The sequence below is a fragment of the Xenia sp. Carnegie-2017 genome, unplaced genomic scaffold, assembly GCF_021976095.1.
Source record: "Xenia sp. Carnegie-2017 unplaced genomic scaffold, XeniaSp_v1 HiC_scaffold_13, whole genome shotgun sequence".
In the NCBI taxonomy this organism is placed as follows: Eukaryota; Metazoa; Cnidaria; class Anthozoa; order Malacalcyonacea; family Xeniidae; genus Xenia; species Xenia sp. Carnegie-2017.
Genome location: NW_025813436.1, coordinates 8,752,387 through 8,767,400, shown reverse-complemented (window position 1 = coordinate 8,767,400; position 15,014 = coordinate 8,752,387). Strand labels below are relative to the sequence as shown.

General features: G+C 32.6%; 2 protein-coding genes across 5 annotated transcripts; both read left to right on the top strand.

Annotated features, from left to right (window-relative positions):
* The first annotated feature begins 236 nt into the window (after positions 1–236).
* Positions 237–6,265, top strand: LOC124451310 (dolichyl-diphosphooligosaccharide--protein glycosyltransferase subunit STT3A-like). Its single transcript, XM_047001931.1, has 16 exons — positions 237–460; positions 687–747; positions 1,065–1,186; positions 1,309–1,451; positions 1,671–1,719; positions 1,807–1,955; positions 2,146–2,256; positions 2,368–2,448; positions 2,554–2,946; positions 4,191–4,283; positions 4,371–4,637; positions 4,878–4,994; positions 5,152–5,254; positions 5,441–5,629; positions 5,782–5,831; positions 6,073–6,265. The coding sequence occupies exons 1-16, from the start codon at positions 349–351 to the stop codon at positions 6,166–6,168; spliced, it is 2,136 nt and encodes a 711-aa protein (XP_046857887.1). The 5' UTR covers positions 237–348; the 3' UTR covers positions 6,169–6,265.
* Positions 6,266–6,344: 79 nt separating this feature from the next.
* Positions 6,345–14,810, top strand: LOC124451282 (nuclear receptor coactivator 7-like). 4 transcript variants are annotated; one of them, XM_047001921.1, is made up of 18 exons: positions 6,345–6,671; positions 6,909–7,081; positions 7,224–7,306; positions 7,395–7,502; positions 8,233–8,310; positions 8,605–8,739; positions 8,807–8,997; positions 10,156–10,678; positions 10,883–11,102; positions 11,998–12,175; positions 12,450–12,600; positions 12,816–12,863; positions 13,012–13,109; positions 13,268–13,355; positions 13,454–13,606; positions 13,892–13,987; positions 14,088–14,161; positions 14,471–14,810. In XM_047001921.1, exons 1-18 carry the CDS (start codon positions 6,637–6,639, stop codon positions 14,604–14,606), a joined length of 2,568 nt encoding a protein of 855 aa, XP_046857877.1. In that variant the 5' UTR covers positions 6,345–6,636; the 3' UTR covers positions 14,607–14,810. The 4 variants fall into 4 exon arrangements, with proteins under 4 accessions (XP_046857877.1, XP_046857870.1, XP_046857865.1 ...); XM_047001914.1 differs by having other exon boundaries at positions 10,730–11,102; XM_047001909.1 differs by having other exon boundaries at positions 10,156–11,102.
* Positions 14,811–15,014: the final 204 nt, after the last annotated feature.

Genomic DNA, 15,014 nt, shown 5'->3' with positions numbered 1-15,014 from the left:
CATTGTTTTAATCTGATTTAATGGTAATTCTTTGCTTGAGATTTTTTAAAAATCGAAAAATTATCATTTTGTTGATAGTGTATTTCTGGTTTCTTTAAAACTGGCACCACCATTGCCCCGTTTACAGTATGTGTAACGATGTTACGAATACTTCTTACCAATTCTTGTTACGTACGTGTCCCGCTGCCCAGGTTGTAGCTTCACCGTCGTCCATTTTCTCATTTGTACACGTGATAGAAGTTCTCTTCGGCTGCCAAGACAAAGGAGCAATTTATTTGCCGTAATATCTTGTACAGTTTTGAGGAATTTTCTTCAATTCCACTCGCTTGGACTCTGAGATTTTCCAAGATGAAAGGTCAAGAATCTGGCTTCACATTACCGTCGTTTTTACCGCGACTTTCCTACGAGAAGCAAGATACTTTGCTAAAGTTATGCATCCTTTCCATTGCAGCTATTTTGTGTGAGTCACAAATTTTGATTACTTATTATTTATTTTTTACATCACGTATGGATTTCTTTTTGTTTTATAAACTTGAACTATAGCAAAACTCAGTATAATTACTGTATACACATTTTTTTACAATTTTTTGTTTCAGTAGAATTTTCGTGTCAGTTTAAAATATTTGATGACTGGTTAAAGTTATTCCACGTCGGTTTGCACAAATTTTCTTTATTTTTGTTTTTAGCATTTGCGACCAGACTTTTTTCTGTTTTACGATACGAAAGTGTCATCCATGAATTTGATCCGTAAGTTTGCTCTAGTGATGAATTAACATACACTAGTTTTGAAATATATAGAACTTGCCATTTAGATAGGGAATTTATTCAGCAGCTTTTGAAATTTGCCTTGGCACTTTTATTGCAGAGGTGAATGTCTAGGCAAATCATTTCTTTTTATTATATAAGCAGCAAAAAATGCTGAGCTTATACAACATATCAGCATTTTTGTATTTCCTAAATTAACAAAGTATTTTGTACACTTAAAATGTGGCAAGACAAACTTTAAAATTGTTCAGTTACTTGACATTTTAAAGTGTTTTTCATGCATCTATTTAATACTTTAGATATTTTAACTTTCGCACTACAAAGTTTTTAACACAAGAAGGATTTTATAATTTTCACAATTGGTTTGATGATCGAGCGTGGTATCCTCTTGGTCGTATTATTGGTGGCACCATTTATCCTGGTATGGAACCATTTTTATCGATTTAGTTAAAGTTATTACCTACGATACTATGTTTTTATCAGTTAAGTTTGATTTTAATATTTATTTGTGTTCTTACATGTTAACTTTTTTTCTATATCAAGGTCTCATGGTAACATCTGCAGTTTTATATAATGTAATGCATTTCTTCAACATCACTATTGACATCCGAAATGTTTGTGTTTTTCTTGCCCTTTTCTCATCGTTTACAACTATTGTGACATATCATATGGCCAAAGAATTAAAGGTATCAAATCTTTAATAAATGATTCATAAGTACTTGCATACCAAACAATTGAAAGAAACCAATTTTCTATACTTTGGCATGGGTTTTTTTGAAGCACAAACATATATTTTTACCACACATTGAAAAGATTGGTTTAAGATTTGTTTTAATTTAAAGTTATCTTGTTATAATTGAATTTTTCATTTGAAATTTAAATTTTTACAAATTATTATCACCCAGGATGAAGGTGCAGGACTGGTAGCAGCTGCAATGATTTCTGTAGTTCCAGGTAGCCATGCCTCACTTAGTTTTAATATTTATAAAATGCATTGAATTATAGTTTTTTAAATTTTTTCTCATAATCTATTTTCTACAGGCTATATATCCCGGTCTGTTGCTGGATCATATGATAATGAAGGCATTGCTATTTTTTGTATGTTGCTTACATACACTTTATGGATAAAATCTGTCAAAACTGGATCTGTGTTCTGGTCAACATTTTGTGCTCTTGCTTACTTTTACATGGTGAGATAATAAGTCAAAGTACTTTCTTTTTGCTTTGAATTTTTGTCTTTTCATCTAATTTACAATTTGCACAAAAATTTTTTATGTTTCAAAACAGCATTATCATTATTATTACAAATGCTTTGTACTAAATTGATTTCTCCAAGTGATAAAACAAAATAATAAAGTGTCATTTTTTATTCATATTAAGGTATCATCTTGGGGTGGCTATGTCTTCCTCATCAATTTAATTCCCCTTCATGTTCTGGCATTAATGGTGACAGGCAGATTTTCTCATCGTATCTATGTTGCATATTGTACGGTAAGGATGTAAAAGTTTGCCTGAAAACACAGTTATGAAATGAAATAATCTGTGTATGTTATATCAACCATCTTTGCCTCTATTCATTTGAACATTTGCTGTTATACGTAGGTATACTGTCTTGGCACAATTCTTTCAATGCAAATATCTTTTGTTGGATTTCAACCTGTACAATCAAGTGAACACATGGCTGTGAGTATTTTTCTCATTTGTTCATACATACAGTATGTCAGTACATATTATTACTAGATATTGTTAGAAACAATTGTTTTATTTATCACTTTACATGATGTCTAGGCGTTTGGTGTTTTTGGTTTGTGTCAGATCCATGCATTCATTGATTATGTTCGAGCTAAATTGACTCCAGCGCAGTTTGCTGTGTTGTTCAAGAGTGCTGTATTACTGCTTGGTGGTGGAGCCTTGCTTGTCTTTGGTGTTTTAACAGCAACTGGGAAAATTTCTCCATGGACTGGTCGTTTCTACTCTTTACTAGATCCTTCTTACGCTAAAAATAATATTCCAATTATCGCGTCTGTGTCGGAACATCAACCCACGACCTGGTCGTCTTTCTACTTTGATTTACAGATTTTAGTGTTCATGTTTCCTGTTGGACTGTATTACTGTTTTTCTAGTCTTTCTGATGCTAACATCTTTATAATTATGTATGGCGTCACTAGTATTTACTTTGCGGTATGTATTTTTTGTTTTTTCGTGAGTGGGGTGAGGGTGAGAGCAGTATTTTCACAACCTAAAATATAAACTAAGATAACGTGTGTCAGTGTAGGTAGTGACGAATGAACAACTGAGAATGAGAACAGTCTTTACACTTCCTACAATATAAACTAAGATAACGTGTGTCAGTGTAGGTAGTGATGAATGTTCAACAGATAACAAGAACAGTCTTTACACTATCTAAAATATAAACTGAGATAACGTGTGTCAGTGTAGGTAGTGATGAATGAACAACAGAGAATGAGAACAGTCTTTACACTATCTAAAATATAAACTAAGATAACGTGTGTCAGTGTAGGTAGTGATGAATGAACAACAGAGAATGAGAACAGTCTTTACACTACCTAAAATATAAACTAAGATAACGTGTGTCAGTGTAGGTAGTGATGAATGAACAACAGAGAATGAGAACAGTCTTTACACTTCTAAAATATAAACTAAGATAACGTGTGTCAGTGTAGGTAGTGATGAATGAACAACAGAGAATGAGAACAGTCTTTACACTACCTAAAATATAAACTAAGATAACGTGTGTCAGTGTAGGTAGTGATGAATGAACAACAGAGAATGAGAACAGTCTTTACACTATCTAAAATATAAACTAAGATAACGTGTGTCAGTGTAGGTAGTGATGAATGAACAACAGAGAATGAGAACAGTCTTTACACTATCTAAAATATAAACTAAGATAACGTGTGTCAGTGTAGGTAGTGATGAATGAACAACAGAGAATGAGAACAGTCTTTACACTACAAAATATAAACTAAGATAACGTGTGTCAGTGTAGGTAGTGATGAATGAACAACAGAGAATGAGAACAGTCTTTACACTACCTAAAATATAAACTAAGATAACGTGTGTCAGTGTAGGTAGTGATGAATGAACAACAGAGAATGAGAACAGTCTTTACACTACCTAAAATATAAACTAAGATAACGTGTGTCAGTGTAGGTAGTGATGAATGAACAACAGAGAATGAGAACAGTCTTTACACTATCTAAAATATAAACTAAGTTAACGTGTGTCAGTGTAGGTAGTGATGAATGAACAACAGAGAATGAGAACAGTCTTTACACTATCTGAAATACAAACTGAGATAACATGTGTCAGTGTAGGTCGTGATGAATGAACAACAGAGAACGAAATTTTTACATTACCTAAGATATGAACTAAGAGAATGCACAAAACTTTATCTTAAACAGGGTGTTATGGTTCGTCTTATGTTGGTGTTAGCACCTGTTATGTGTATTTTGGCTGGAATCGGAATTTCTTCATTGCTTTCTCGTTATATGAAGGTAAGAGCTCCAAAAATGCTCGCTCGCCTCCCCCTTCTCTCCTTCTTCTCAATCACTGATCAATTATTTCGCTTAAACTATCTCAAGAATTTAGATATTGCTCGTCGTGAGAAAAAACCTTCGAAGAAAACATCGACTGATTCATCCTATCCAATGAAGAATGAAATGGCGACAGGAATGGTTCTTTTAATGACATTGTTTCTTCTGTCTTATACTTTCCATTGTACTTGGGTCACATCTGAAGCGTATTCCAGCCCATCTATTGTGCTGTCAGCTAGGCAACATGATGGCTCTCGGGTCATATTTGACGACTTTCGTGAAGCTTATTATTGGTTAAGTCAAAACACTCCTGAGGTTGGTAATAATAAGTTTTGTAATAATGTCTAGATCTTTGTTTGTTTGTTTTTTGTGCATAACTTTAATGTCATAAGGTATTCTTTCCAATCCCTCTATTTAATTAAAATTTCAAAACAGCTTTTGGTATAGTTAATGTACCCGACTTTCATAATTCATGAAGATAAATCAAGGTGTATAGCAATATACGTATCATCATAAATACATAGTTACTCATTTATTTATTTTTTTTCACATTAGGATGCAAAGATAATGTCATGGTGGGATTATGGGTATCAGATAACAGCAATGGCGAACCGAACTATTTTAGTTGATAATAACACTTGGAACAATACACATATTTCCCGTGTTGGTCAGGTAAGTTTTAGTTTGTTTTGACCAATGATTTATGAATTTTATGTTATTGATAAAAACCACTACAACAACTAAAATTTCTTCAGTCACTTATATTGTTTGATGGCATCACCTTTTTTCTTGCTCTTGTACTAAACTTCTATGTTTTCTTCAACTTCAGGCGATGTCGTCAACGGAAGATAAGGCTTATGAAATAATGAGAGAACTTGATGTTGACTATGTTTTGGTGATCTTTGGTGGTCTTACTGGATATGCGTCTGATGGTTATTTTTTTCTGTTTAGGGTTTTGTTTTAAGTGATCAGAGACGAAAATTCAATTTAGTCATACCATATTAAACTTAGTGATTGTCTGGAACATTACACTATCTTTGGATCACTAGTATTGCTTCAAAAAGGACTATTGCTTAATGGTCTGATGTTATTAACATTCTTATTTATTCTATTGTTAGACATCAATAAATTTCTTTGGATGGTTCGTATCGGAGGAAGCACAGATCGTGGATCGCACATAAAGGAAAATGATTATTATACACCTACTGGAGAATTTCGTGTTGACAAAGAAGGCTCTCCTACTTTACTCAATTGTTTAATGTATAAGATGTGTTATTATCGCTTTGGTTCTGTTTACACTGAGCAAGGTTTGATGAATTTTATCTTACGTGATCCGACCATTTAACTAAACATGTCTCTGAATGGTTAGACCAGTGAAGCAATTAAGAAAACAATTTTTGATTATTTCCTGGAAATATTTGAAATTTCTTCCCCTGTAAGACGATTTTTTTCATTTAAGGCAAGCCAACTGGTTATGATAGAGTGAGAAACACCGAAATCGGTAACAAGGTTGGTGAATTTGACGTTTTATTTAACATTTGTTCAAAGTATATAAAGTTACTTTATGATACCAGTTGTTTGAAATCAATCGAGGAAGAATTATTTGTATATGATAAGTTATTATAGATTGCTTTATAAATTTAATCAGGTTGTATAACATTGTTTATCGTAGTTTTCTCTATATAATTTTAACCTGTTGACTGTTTGTTTCGTTTTCTGGCCAACTTATTCCTGTGAAATAATCATTTAGGAATTTGAATTGGAAGTTTTGGAAGAGGCTTATACGACTGAGCATTGGTTGGTTCGAATTTATAAAGTTAAGGATTTGGAGAATCGTGGAACATAATGATAGTGATCAGATTGATTCACTGGTTGTTGTAAAGTTGACCAAATCGGTAGTTTTAAAATTGAAATAAAAAAATAAAAGGTTATTTTTATCTCCATTGTGCCTCATGATCATTCATCAAAAAATGTAAAAAGATGGTAAATATATGTAAAGCTATAGCGAAATAACTGGAAACGAATCACTATGTACATAAATCTATATGGAGGACTCGTAAACTATTTCTGCAGGGCTGTTAGGGGCGTTGGTTGATTCAACATCAACAATCCGTGATAACTTGAGAAGGACTGGGTACGAGTTTATTAAATACGTCACAAACAATTCAAGTGTTGGAAGAACAAAAATTAATCCAACAGCGAGTTGTATTGTTGTAATTGTTCTGAAATGGTTTTCTAGACTTGTCTTTACCTCTTGTAAAATGTAGTACCAATGTATTCCATAAAATGAACTTTTGGATGAGGAACTTTTCCAATGTATGGATATTTACAAGCTCGCCGTGCAGAACGGTATGATTTTTGATAAATTATACAAATTATATTATTTGAAGAACAGGTTGAAATTACACAATTCACATGCATGGGATAACCATGCGGTAGTACCCATTTTGTTTTTTCCTTATTACTTTAATTATAATCTTTGTTTCAAACGGAAGTTAAATTTTTAAATGATGTGCGTTTACTTGTACATTTCCGATAGTTACACGTTTCTGCAATATTGTTCGTAAATTTTTAACTTTGTCGTAGTGTGAATTGTAATAACGGCAAAAAACGTGAGATACTTATACGATCAAGTGTTGATTTGCAATCGACTGGATCCATTTCATGGGAAAGCATATCGTATTTCTTTGGACGGTGGTGGAGAAATGATTTGCACACCATTGATTTAACTCCGGACAAAAAACTAAACGAAACTCTTGGTAAACTATTTGTGTTGTTATTGCAGAATATTTTTGTATAAAATTTGTGCAACATTGAACGTCACTATATTTTGCTGCATGTCTAAGTTTCCTTAATTAAATATTGACAACTAAGTCTGACAATTTGGAAACAATGTTTCAGTTGACTCTGATCTGATCAAGAAACAAACAAAATTGCTCCACAAAGATCTTTTAAGAAAAATGGAGAACACTATTGAGTATACTGTGAGTGACAATCATGTGATCCTATAGATGTTCATTTTTACTTTATTCTCTGATCTGTCCCTTACTTTAATATTTTATGTTTTACTAGGTGACTGCTTATGACAGTTTACCAAAAATTGCTTTAAAGTTTGATGTAACTCCTTCAGAATTAAGTCGACTCAACAGGCTGACAATAAGAACACTTTACCCCGGACAGGTAAGACCTGATATAAGTTAGTAAAAGCACAATACTACTAAAATGATCAGTTCATAACAATTTATAACAAGTCAGCAGGATGCCTTACCAGTATGCCATAAATGACAAGAAAAATGAATAAATTTTTGTAAGAACTCAATATCTTAAATTGAAGTTATATTGTGCAACACAACAAGTCCATCTATGTATAGTCATTTGATCAGTGATTCAACTTTTAAATGTCACTACCAGCAATAAAACTTACAACCTGCTCTATCTAATGAATAATTGATATTTAAAGTCTGTTATGAAAGTCTTGGTTGCAGTTAAATAACTTTATTGTAAAGTATTCTGACAGAGTTTTGTGTTAAGCATATGCTCTGGTTGAAATAGCATGTTTATGTACTTCTTTAAAACATTGCATTTCATTATGTTAAAAATATTTAGTCATCATGGCTGAAGAAAAATCATTGAAACAGTTGTATGGATTGGGTTATATTTATTCATGCCTTTCCTTGGATAAATGTCTAAATGTAATGAATGTTTTTTTACTCATTTTAGTCAAAAACATGGCATTGTCCTTTGACATGCAAATTTAACATTTTTACAAAATGCAAATTTTATTAAACTTATTTGCATACCAAAGAATTTATTTTGGCCATTGTGATTGTCCTATTGGATGTATGGCTTAGGTACAATGGTTTTGTGATGTTAGTGTTGATCTACAAATTATTGTTTTAATGTTCATCAGATCCTTCGAGTTCCTTCACCAAAACCTGCCAAAGCTAGTTTTGAATGTCCGATGAATGAAAAAACAGATGCTTCACAGGTAAAAATGATCTGGTCAATTTTGCTGGGATAGCTTTAAGTATTAATAGTGAAAATATGTGAAATTTGTACGTTTCTACTTGTAAATAAGGACCAGATTTTTGTGTAGATATTAAGATGAGGTGTCAGAGATTTGTGGGAGATGTTTGAAGGTCTGATTCTTAGCTTTCAATGTTTAGGTTTTTAGGTTTTCATAGGATGTTTAATAGGATATCTAGATTTTCATAATGAACTTTCTATGTGCATTGTTTCACATAGTTCAATGTCGTGATAATAATTGATATCTTAATTGCAGATAATGACGATGCAGCCAACAAATGATGTAATGTGTAAAATACCGGTTGCAAAACGAGTTTCTTTTGAAGATATTGATGAGGATGTTTTAGAAACATTCATTAAGATTAAATCAAAATATATCACAGATGGACAGGTAGTTAAAAAGCTGTAGACTCAGGTTTTGTAGAACTTTTTTTCCCATAAACTATGTGTCTTTCTAGGGTGTTGTAAAAGGGTTTTTATTGATCACTCCTCATGCCGTGATGTTTCTTCCTGATGTCTCTGAAATACTTGTTGTAGATAGAGGCATAGAGTATTATAACGTACATTTTACAATGCAATCAGTTTGTTCTGCTGGTTTATTTGATGATATTGCATCCATGGTCGTTCATGATGAGCTTCAACCTGGACAGTAAGTTTGATTATAATAACTTGCAACAGAGAATAACAACGTTTTTTACACTACCTAAAATATAAACTAAGATAACGTGTGTCAGTGTAGGTAGTGATGAATGAACAGCAGAGAATGAGAACAGTCTTTACACTATCTAAAATATAAACTAAGATAACGTATGTCAGTGTAGGTAGTGATGAATGAACAACAGAGAAAAAGAACAGTCTTTACATTACCTAAAATATAAATTAAGATAACGTGTGTCAGTGTAGGTAGTGATGAATGAACAATAGAATGAGAACAGTTTTAACATTGTCTAAAATATAAACTAAGATAACGTGTGTCAATATAGGTAGTGATGAATGAACAACAAAGAATGAGAAAAGTCTTTTCACTATCTAAAATATAAACTAAGATAACGTGTGTCAGTGTAGATAGTGATGAATGAACAACAGAGAAAAAGAACAGTCTTTACACAACCTAAAATATAAATTAAGATAACGTGTGTCAGTGTAGGTAGTGATGAATGAACAATAGAATGAGAACAGTTTTAACATTGTCTAAAATATAAACTAAGATAACGTGTGTCAGTGTAGGTAGTGATGAATGAACAACAGAATGAGAACAGTCTTTACACTACCTAAAATATAAACTAAGATAACGTGTGTCAGTGTAGATAGTGATGAATGAACAATAGAATGAGAACAGTTTTAACATTGTCTAAAATATAAGCTAAGATAACGTGTGTCAGTGTAGGTAGTGATGAATGAACAACAGAGAATGAGAACAGTCTTTACACTACCTAAAATATAAACTAAGATAACGTGTGTCAGTGTAGATAGTGATGAATGAACAACAGAGAAAAAGAACAGTCTTTACACTACCTAAAATATAAACTAAGATAACGTGTGTCAGTGTAGATAGTGATGAATGAACAACAGAGAAAAAGAACAGTCTTTACACTACCTAAAATATAAAGTAAGATAACGTGTGTCAGTGTAGGTAGTGATGAATGAACATCAAAGAACAAGAACAGTCTTTACACTATCTAAAATATAAGATAAGATAACGTGTGTCAGTGTAGGTATTCATGAATGCGGAACATAGACATAGAAGAGTTTCTGATGGGAAATTGTTGAAGTATTTAGTCAATATATCTTGGTATTTCTTCCTTAGTTTTTTCTTGGATAAACCTCTCATGTTATGGCTAGGCAATGAAGATATTCAACCCCCTAAGAAAGTGGATGAGAAGGAAAGTTGTATTACTGTAAAGGCACCTTGTGATGCTTTACAGGAAAAATCTTTGGAGTCAATAAGTGAAATTACAGAAAATATTTTACATCAAGAGAACGAAAACACTACTAAGGATGTTTCAGATCAAGGGGATTGTTCTCAGAAAATCTTGATTGAAAATGATGGCTGCGTTAGTGAAGATAACGCGGATAAAGATTGTTGTAATCTGGAAGATAATTTGAAAGAGGATTTACAGCAATTTTTCGAGGAAAGTAAATGCACAGGTGCTAATAAGGTTGACTCTGAGATGGGTATAATTATGGAAGAATTACAAACGAATATTGTCAATCGTACAGATAAACAGTTGTCTTTGGAAACTTCAATGGATTCCACAACAATAATTTCCGTTGATGATGTCGTTTTGTCATCAAGCGAACAATCTGGACTTTCAAAACCCAAAGATGACATAGAAACAAGCAAAGATTATGAATCAGCAACAAAACTACATCAAGATGACATAGAAACAAGCAAAGATTATGAATCAGCAACAAAAATACATCAAGATGACATAGAAACAAGCAAAGATTATGAATCAGCAACAAAAATACATCAAGATGACATAGAAACAAGCAAAGATTATGAATCACCAACAAAACTACATCAAGATGACATAGAAACAAGCAAAGATTATGAATCAGCAACAAAACTACATCAAATTAACAGCACACCAAAGATGCCCTTGTTTAAGGATTTAGCAGGAGATCGCGGGGTAGATATAGGTAAAGAGGGATTTAGAGAAGGTATTAGTTTGGATAGTGGTATACATGAAAGTAAAGAAGATGTCGAAGAGGAGGATACTAATGATCAAAGATGTTCAAGTAAATCCCATGGTGAGTTTGACTTTTCAGTGTTTCAGCATACAAAATTGTGGTTATTCGAGGTGAACAAGTAATATCTTATCATCCTCACTATGACATAAGTGTAAGGAGATCAAGTACATTGATTTCTTATGTACCATCCTCACTATGACATAAGTATAAAGAGATCAAGTACATTGATTTCTTATGTACCATCCTCATTATGACATAAGTATAAGGAGATCAAGTACATTGATTTCTTATGTACCATCCTCACTATGACATAAGTATAAAGAGATCAAGTACATTGATTTCTTATGTACCATCCTCACTATGACATAAGTATAAAGAGATCAAGTACATTGATTTCTTATGTACCATCCTCACTATGACATAAGTATAAGGAGATCAAGTACATTGATTTCATATGTACCATCCTCACTATGACATAAGTATAAGGAGATCAAGTACATTGATTTCTTATGTACCATCCTCACTATGACATAAGTATAAAGAGATCAAGTACATTGATTTCTTATGTACCATCCTCACTATGACATAAGTATAAGGAGATCAAGTACATCGATTTTAGATATACCATCCTCACTATGACATACGTTTACTACGATAACAAGTACATAGGATGAAACTTTTCACGATGTTGTAAGTATCAATATAAATAACCATTCCTTTTCTGTTTACATACCTACGTTACCTACAGTGTCAAAAATAACCATTCCTTTTCTGTTTACATACCTACGTTACCTACAGTGTCATAAATAACCATTCCTTTTCTGTTTACATACCTACGTTACCTACAGTGTCAATATAAATAACCATTCCTTTTCTGTTTACATACCTACGTTACCTACAGTGTCAAATTAAAATAACCATTCCTTTTCTGTTTACATACCTACGTTACCTACAGTGTCAATCAAGCCGCGAGCGTCACGTCACTATGAGAATATGCCAAAGTATCTTTGTATACGAATAAAGAAATCTTGTTGGCGGGAGATTCGTCCTAGGTGTTGCCTTTACGCTCATGAGGACATACAACGAGTTACTGATGTTAGACGCGAGTTCTGGTTCTCTATACCAAGTGAAAGGTAACAACATAACCCCCTGTCCCAGGATTTGTTGAAGAATTTTTGGATGTAAAACGTCACTCATATATGCTTGTCAATTATTTTCTCTCACAAAAAGTGCTGTGACGAAGAAACTCCTTTATCTTTTTTTTATGAGAAATGAAACCTTCAAAAGACACTTCTTATGCAAGTCATTTTTAAACGATGTGAAAATATGGATATATCTTTGAAATTTTTGCTGACGGTTAATATGTTCTGTCAAATGGATTGATTTCTCTCTTATTTTTATATTTAGATTACTTGAGGTGTATAGTTTCTTTCTCGAATGGTGTCCGGCAATTCACGATGGTGATACGGACGATGAAGAGGAAGAAGAACGAAATTTTGAACGTTCAATTGATAGTGATTACAGCGTGATTACTATGCCCAGGAATGACGATGATGAGGTATGATGTAATCAACTATTTTTAAAAATCATTTTCAATATTTTATGTGGTTAATGTTTTATTTTACATACACACACAATGTTGTAAAATTACAATTTTGCAAACTGGCCAAAATGACGTAATTGTAAATTTCATACAGTTTCTGAATGAAGTGGAAATGGGTTTGGTTGAAGAAATAACACCATGTGAATTTATTTCTCTTCTCTATACTTTAGACATTTGATGTTATCGAAAATTTTTACTCAAACAGTCCTAAAAATGAGGTATGGGAAACATTACTGAAGTAATTTAGTACAATATATTTTTTATCATTTTTTCCTTCATTCTTTCAAGTCCTTCATTCTTTCATATTCCTTTACTCATCTTCTATGAGAGAAATAATTTGATGTTAAGAAATTGTTCTCTCTATAGCACAAACAAAGTGATCGCGAAAACAGAAAAAGAGCTCACAGCCATGAAAAACGAAAAAAGAAAATTTCTGAAACATCAGTCACATCGCGAAGATCAAGGTTAATATCTGACTTGAAGAAGAAATTCCTTTGACTAGCATAGTTATACTTCTTTTGTCATATTTTTTTTGTAGCTTTGCGTCAGTATACCGTGTATAATGATCGTGCGCGCGCGTGTGTTTCTTGCCTAAGCTATAGTTTTATTTTTTTAATTTAAGTTCATGGAGCACATGCTCTACAGATGAACCTGTAATGCCAGAGATTATTGGCAAGTCCGAAATTCTCACTAATCATCAAATTCTGCAGGTAGTATGTTTATATTATAGAGAACTTCAGCTGCCTTCCAAAGAACATTCCTCGTTTATTTCATTTCTTCCATATTTTCATGTTTATTTTTATTATAGCTATCTCAATGTTTACCATCACGTACGATTGGTCACAGTTGGCGTTTGTTTTACAGTACTTATCTTCATGGCATCAGTTTGAAGACATTATACAGAACTTTAGCTGATTATGATTCACCAGCATTACTTGTTATACTCGACGATTCTCACCAAGTAAGCATTAAATTTGCTTATAAGCTTATGCTCAAGTTATATTACAACCTTTACATGAGAAAACACACTCCAAAAAAAACATCATCTTGTAAACTCAAGGTTCGAGTTATGCACTCGAATTCGAGTTTGAGTATAGTTTTTATGTTGAGATTGATTTCACTTATTACCCAGGCATTAACAAGATTAAGTATAAATCGACCTGTCAAAAAGTCTTTATTTCCTTTTCTTCCAAATAAAGATATGTTTCTCATGTGTTAGTTCCTGCTCACATCTTGTGTTATACAGGTTTTTGGAGCGTTTGCATCCAGTCCGTTTGCGGTCAGTGATCATTTTTATGGGACTGGAGAATGCTTTCTATATACATTTCACCCTCATTTCAAAGTAAGTTGAAGGCATCTTCGTTGGAATCCTACGTGTGTATAGATAGAACAGTTTAATGTTTGAAATCTAATTATTGTTGTATGAACTGTCTTTCTTTAAGGCATTTCGTTGGAGTGGTGAAAACACTTTCTTTATAAAAGGTGATCTTGATTCTTTAGCTCTTGGTGGAGGAAAGTAAGTTTGAATTTTTATGAATTTTTTAGTTTGTTTTACCATTGTCTATTGAGATGTTTGGACGTTTTTGCATAAATAGAAAGGGTGACTAAATAGCTTAATAAACTATTGAAAATACATTTTCATTTTACTTTAACTCGCTTTACAATGACCTGCTTTTCACTGTACACTTCCTGGAATTGTCTGAGTTGGTGAATATCTATATTTGTGTTTGCTCATTTTATTATGACTCAATATACATGGATATAGTTTAAGCTACGTTGTACATTTCTTGTGATATTCTATAAAAATTCTTCGTTTGTTTAACAGAGGAAATTTTGGCCTTTGGCTGGATGAAGATTTATACAATGGCAGTAGCCATCGTTGTAAGACGTTTAATAACGAACCTCTTACAGTGAAAGAGGAGTTCTTGTGTTGCGGAGTTGAAATTTGGTGTTTTCAGTAGTTTCCCTTCACACTTTTCAAAAACACCAGTATAATCAATGATAATTATTCTTAAAAAATAACTTCATTATTGATCATAGCAAAGGAGAATAATACAAATTGAAGGATGTAAATTTATCATTCTGTTCCTACATGTAAACTTGATAAATCTCTTTAAAAAACATAATTTAAATGTTATCATATACATTATATGATATGAAGCAAAGATTCTTTGACGTAAGATATGTTTTAAGCTGCTTTAAGACAAGGTAACTTCGTCACTGTTGTTTCTTCAAACCTCTTCTTAGCCATATACTGCTGTGGGATCTAGTGTTTATTTTTGAGTTTGGATCCATCATTAGGTTACTCTAAAGGTGTATATTTATATGAACGAGTAATCTCCAATTGCGCGCAAATAATTAATGTTAAA

What these genes read in the sequence shown, in the direction of transcription:
- LOC124451310 (XM_047001931.1), top strand. Translation starts at nt 349, where the DNA reads ATGAAAGGTCAAGAATCTGGCTTCACATTACCGTCGTTTTTACCGCGA. An exon ending in TTCCATTGCAGCTATTTTGT is followed by an intron (nt 461 to 686) that starts GTGAGTCACAAA and finishes TTTTGTTTTTAG; the next exon opens with CATTTGCGACCAGACTTTTT. An exon ending in TACTGGATATGCGTCTGATG is followed by an intron (nt 5,255 to 5,440) that starts GTTATTTTTTTC and finishes TTCTATTGTTAG; the next exon opens with ACATCAATAAATTTCTTTGG.
- LOC124451282 (XM_047001909.1), top strand. Translation starts at nt 6,637, where the DNA reads ATGTATGGATATTTACAAGCTCGCCGTGCAGAACG. An exon ending in GATGAGCTTCAACCTGGACA is followed by an intron (nt 8,998 to 10,155) that starts GTAAGTTTGATT and finishes TTTCTTCCTTAG; the next exon opens with TTTTTTCTTGGATAAACCTC. An exon ending in CAAACAGTCCTAAAAATGAG is followed by an intron (nt 12,864 to 13,011) that starts GTATGGGAAACA and finishes TTCTCTCTATAG; the next exon opens with CACAAACAAAGTGATCGCGA.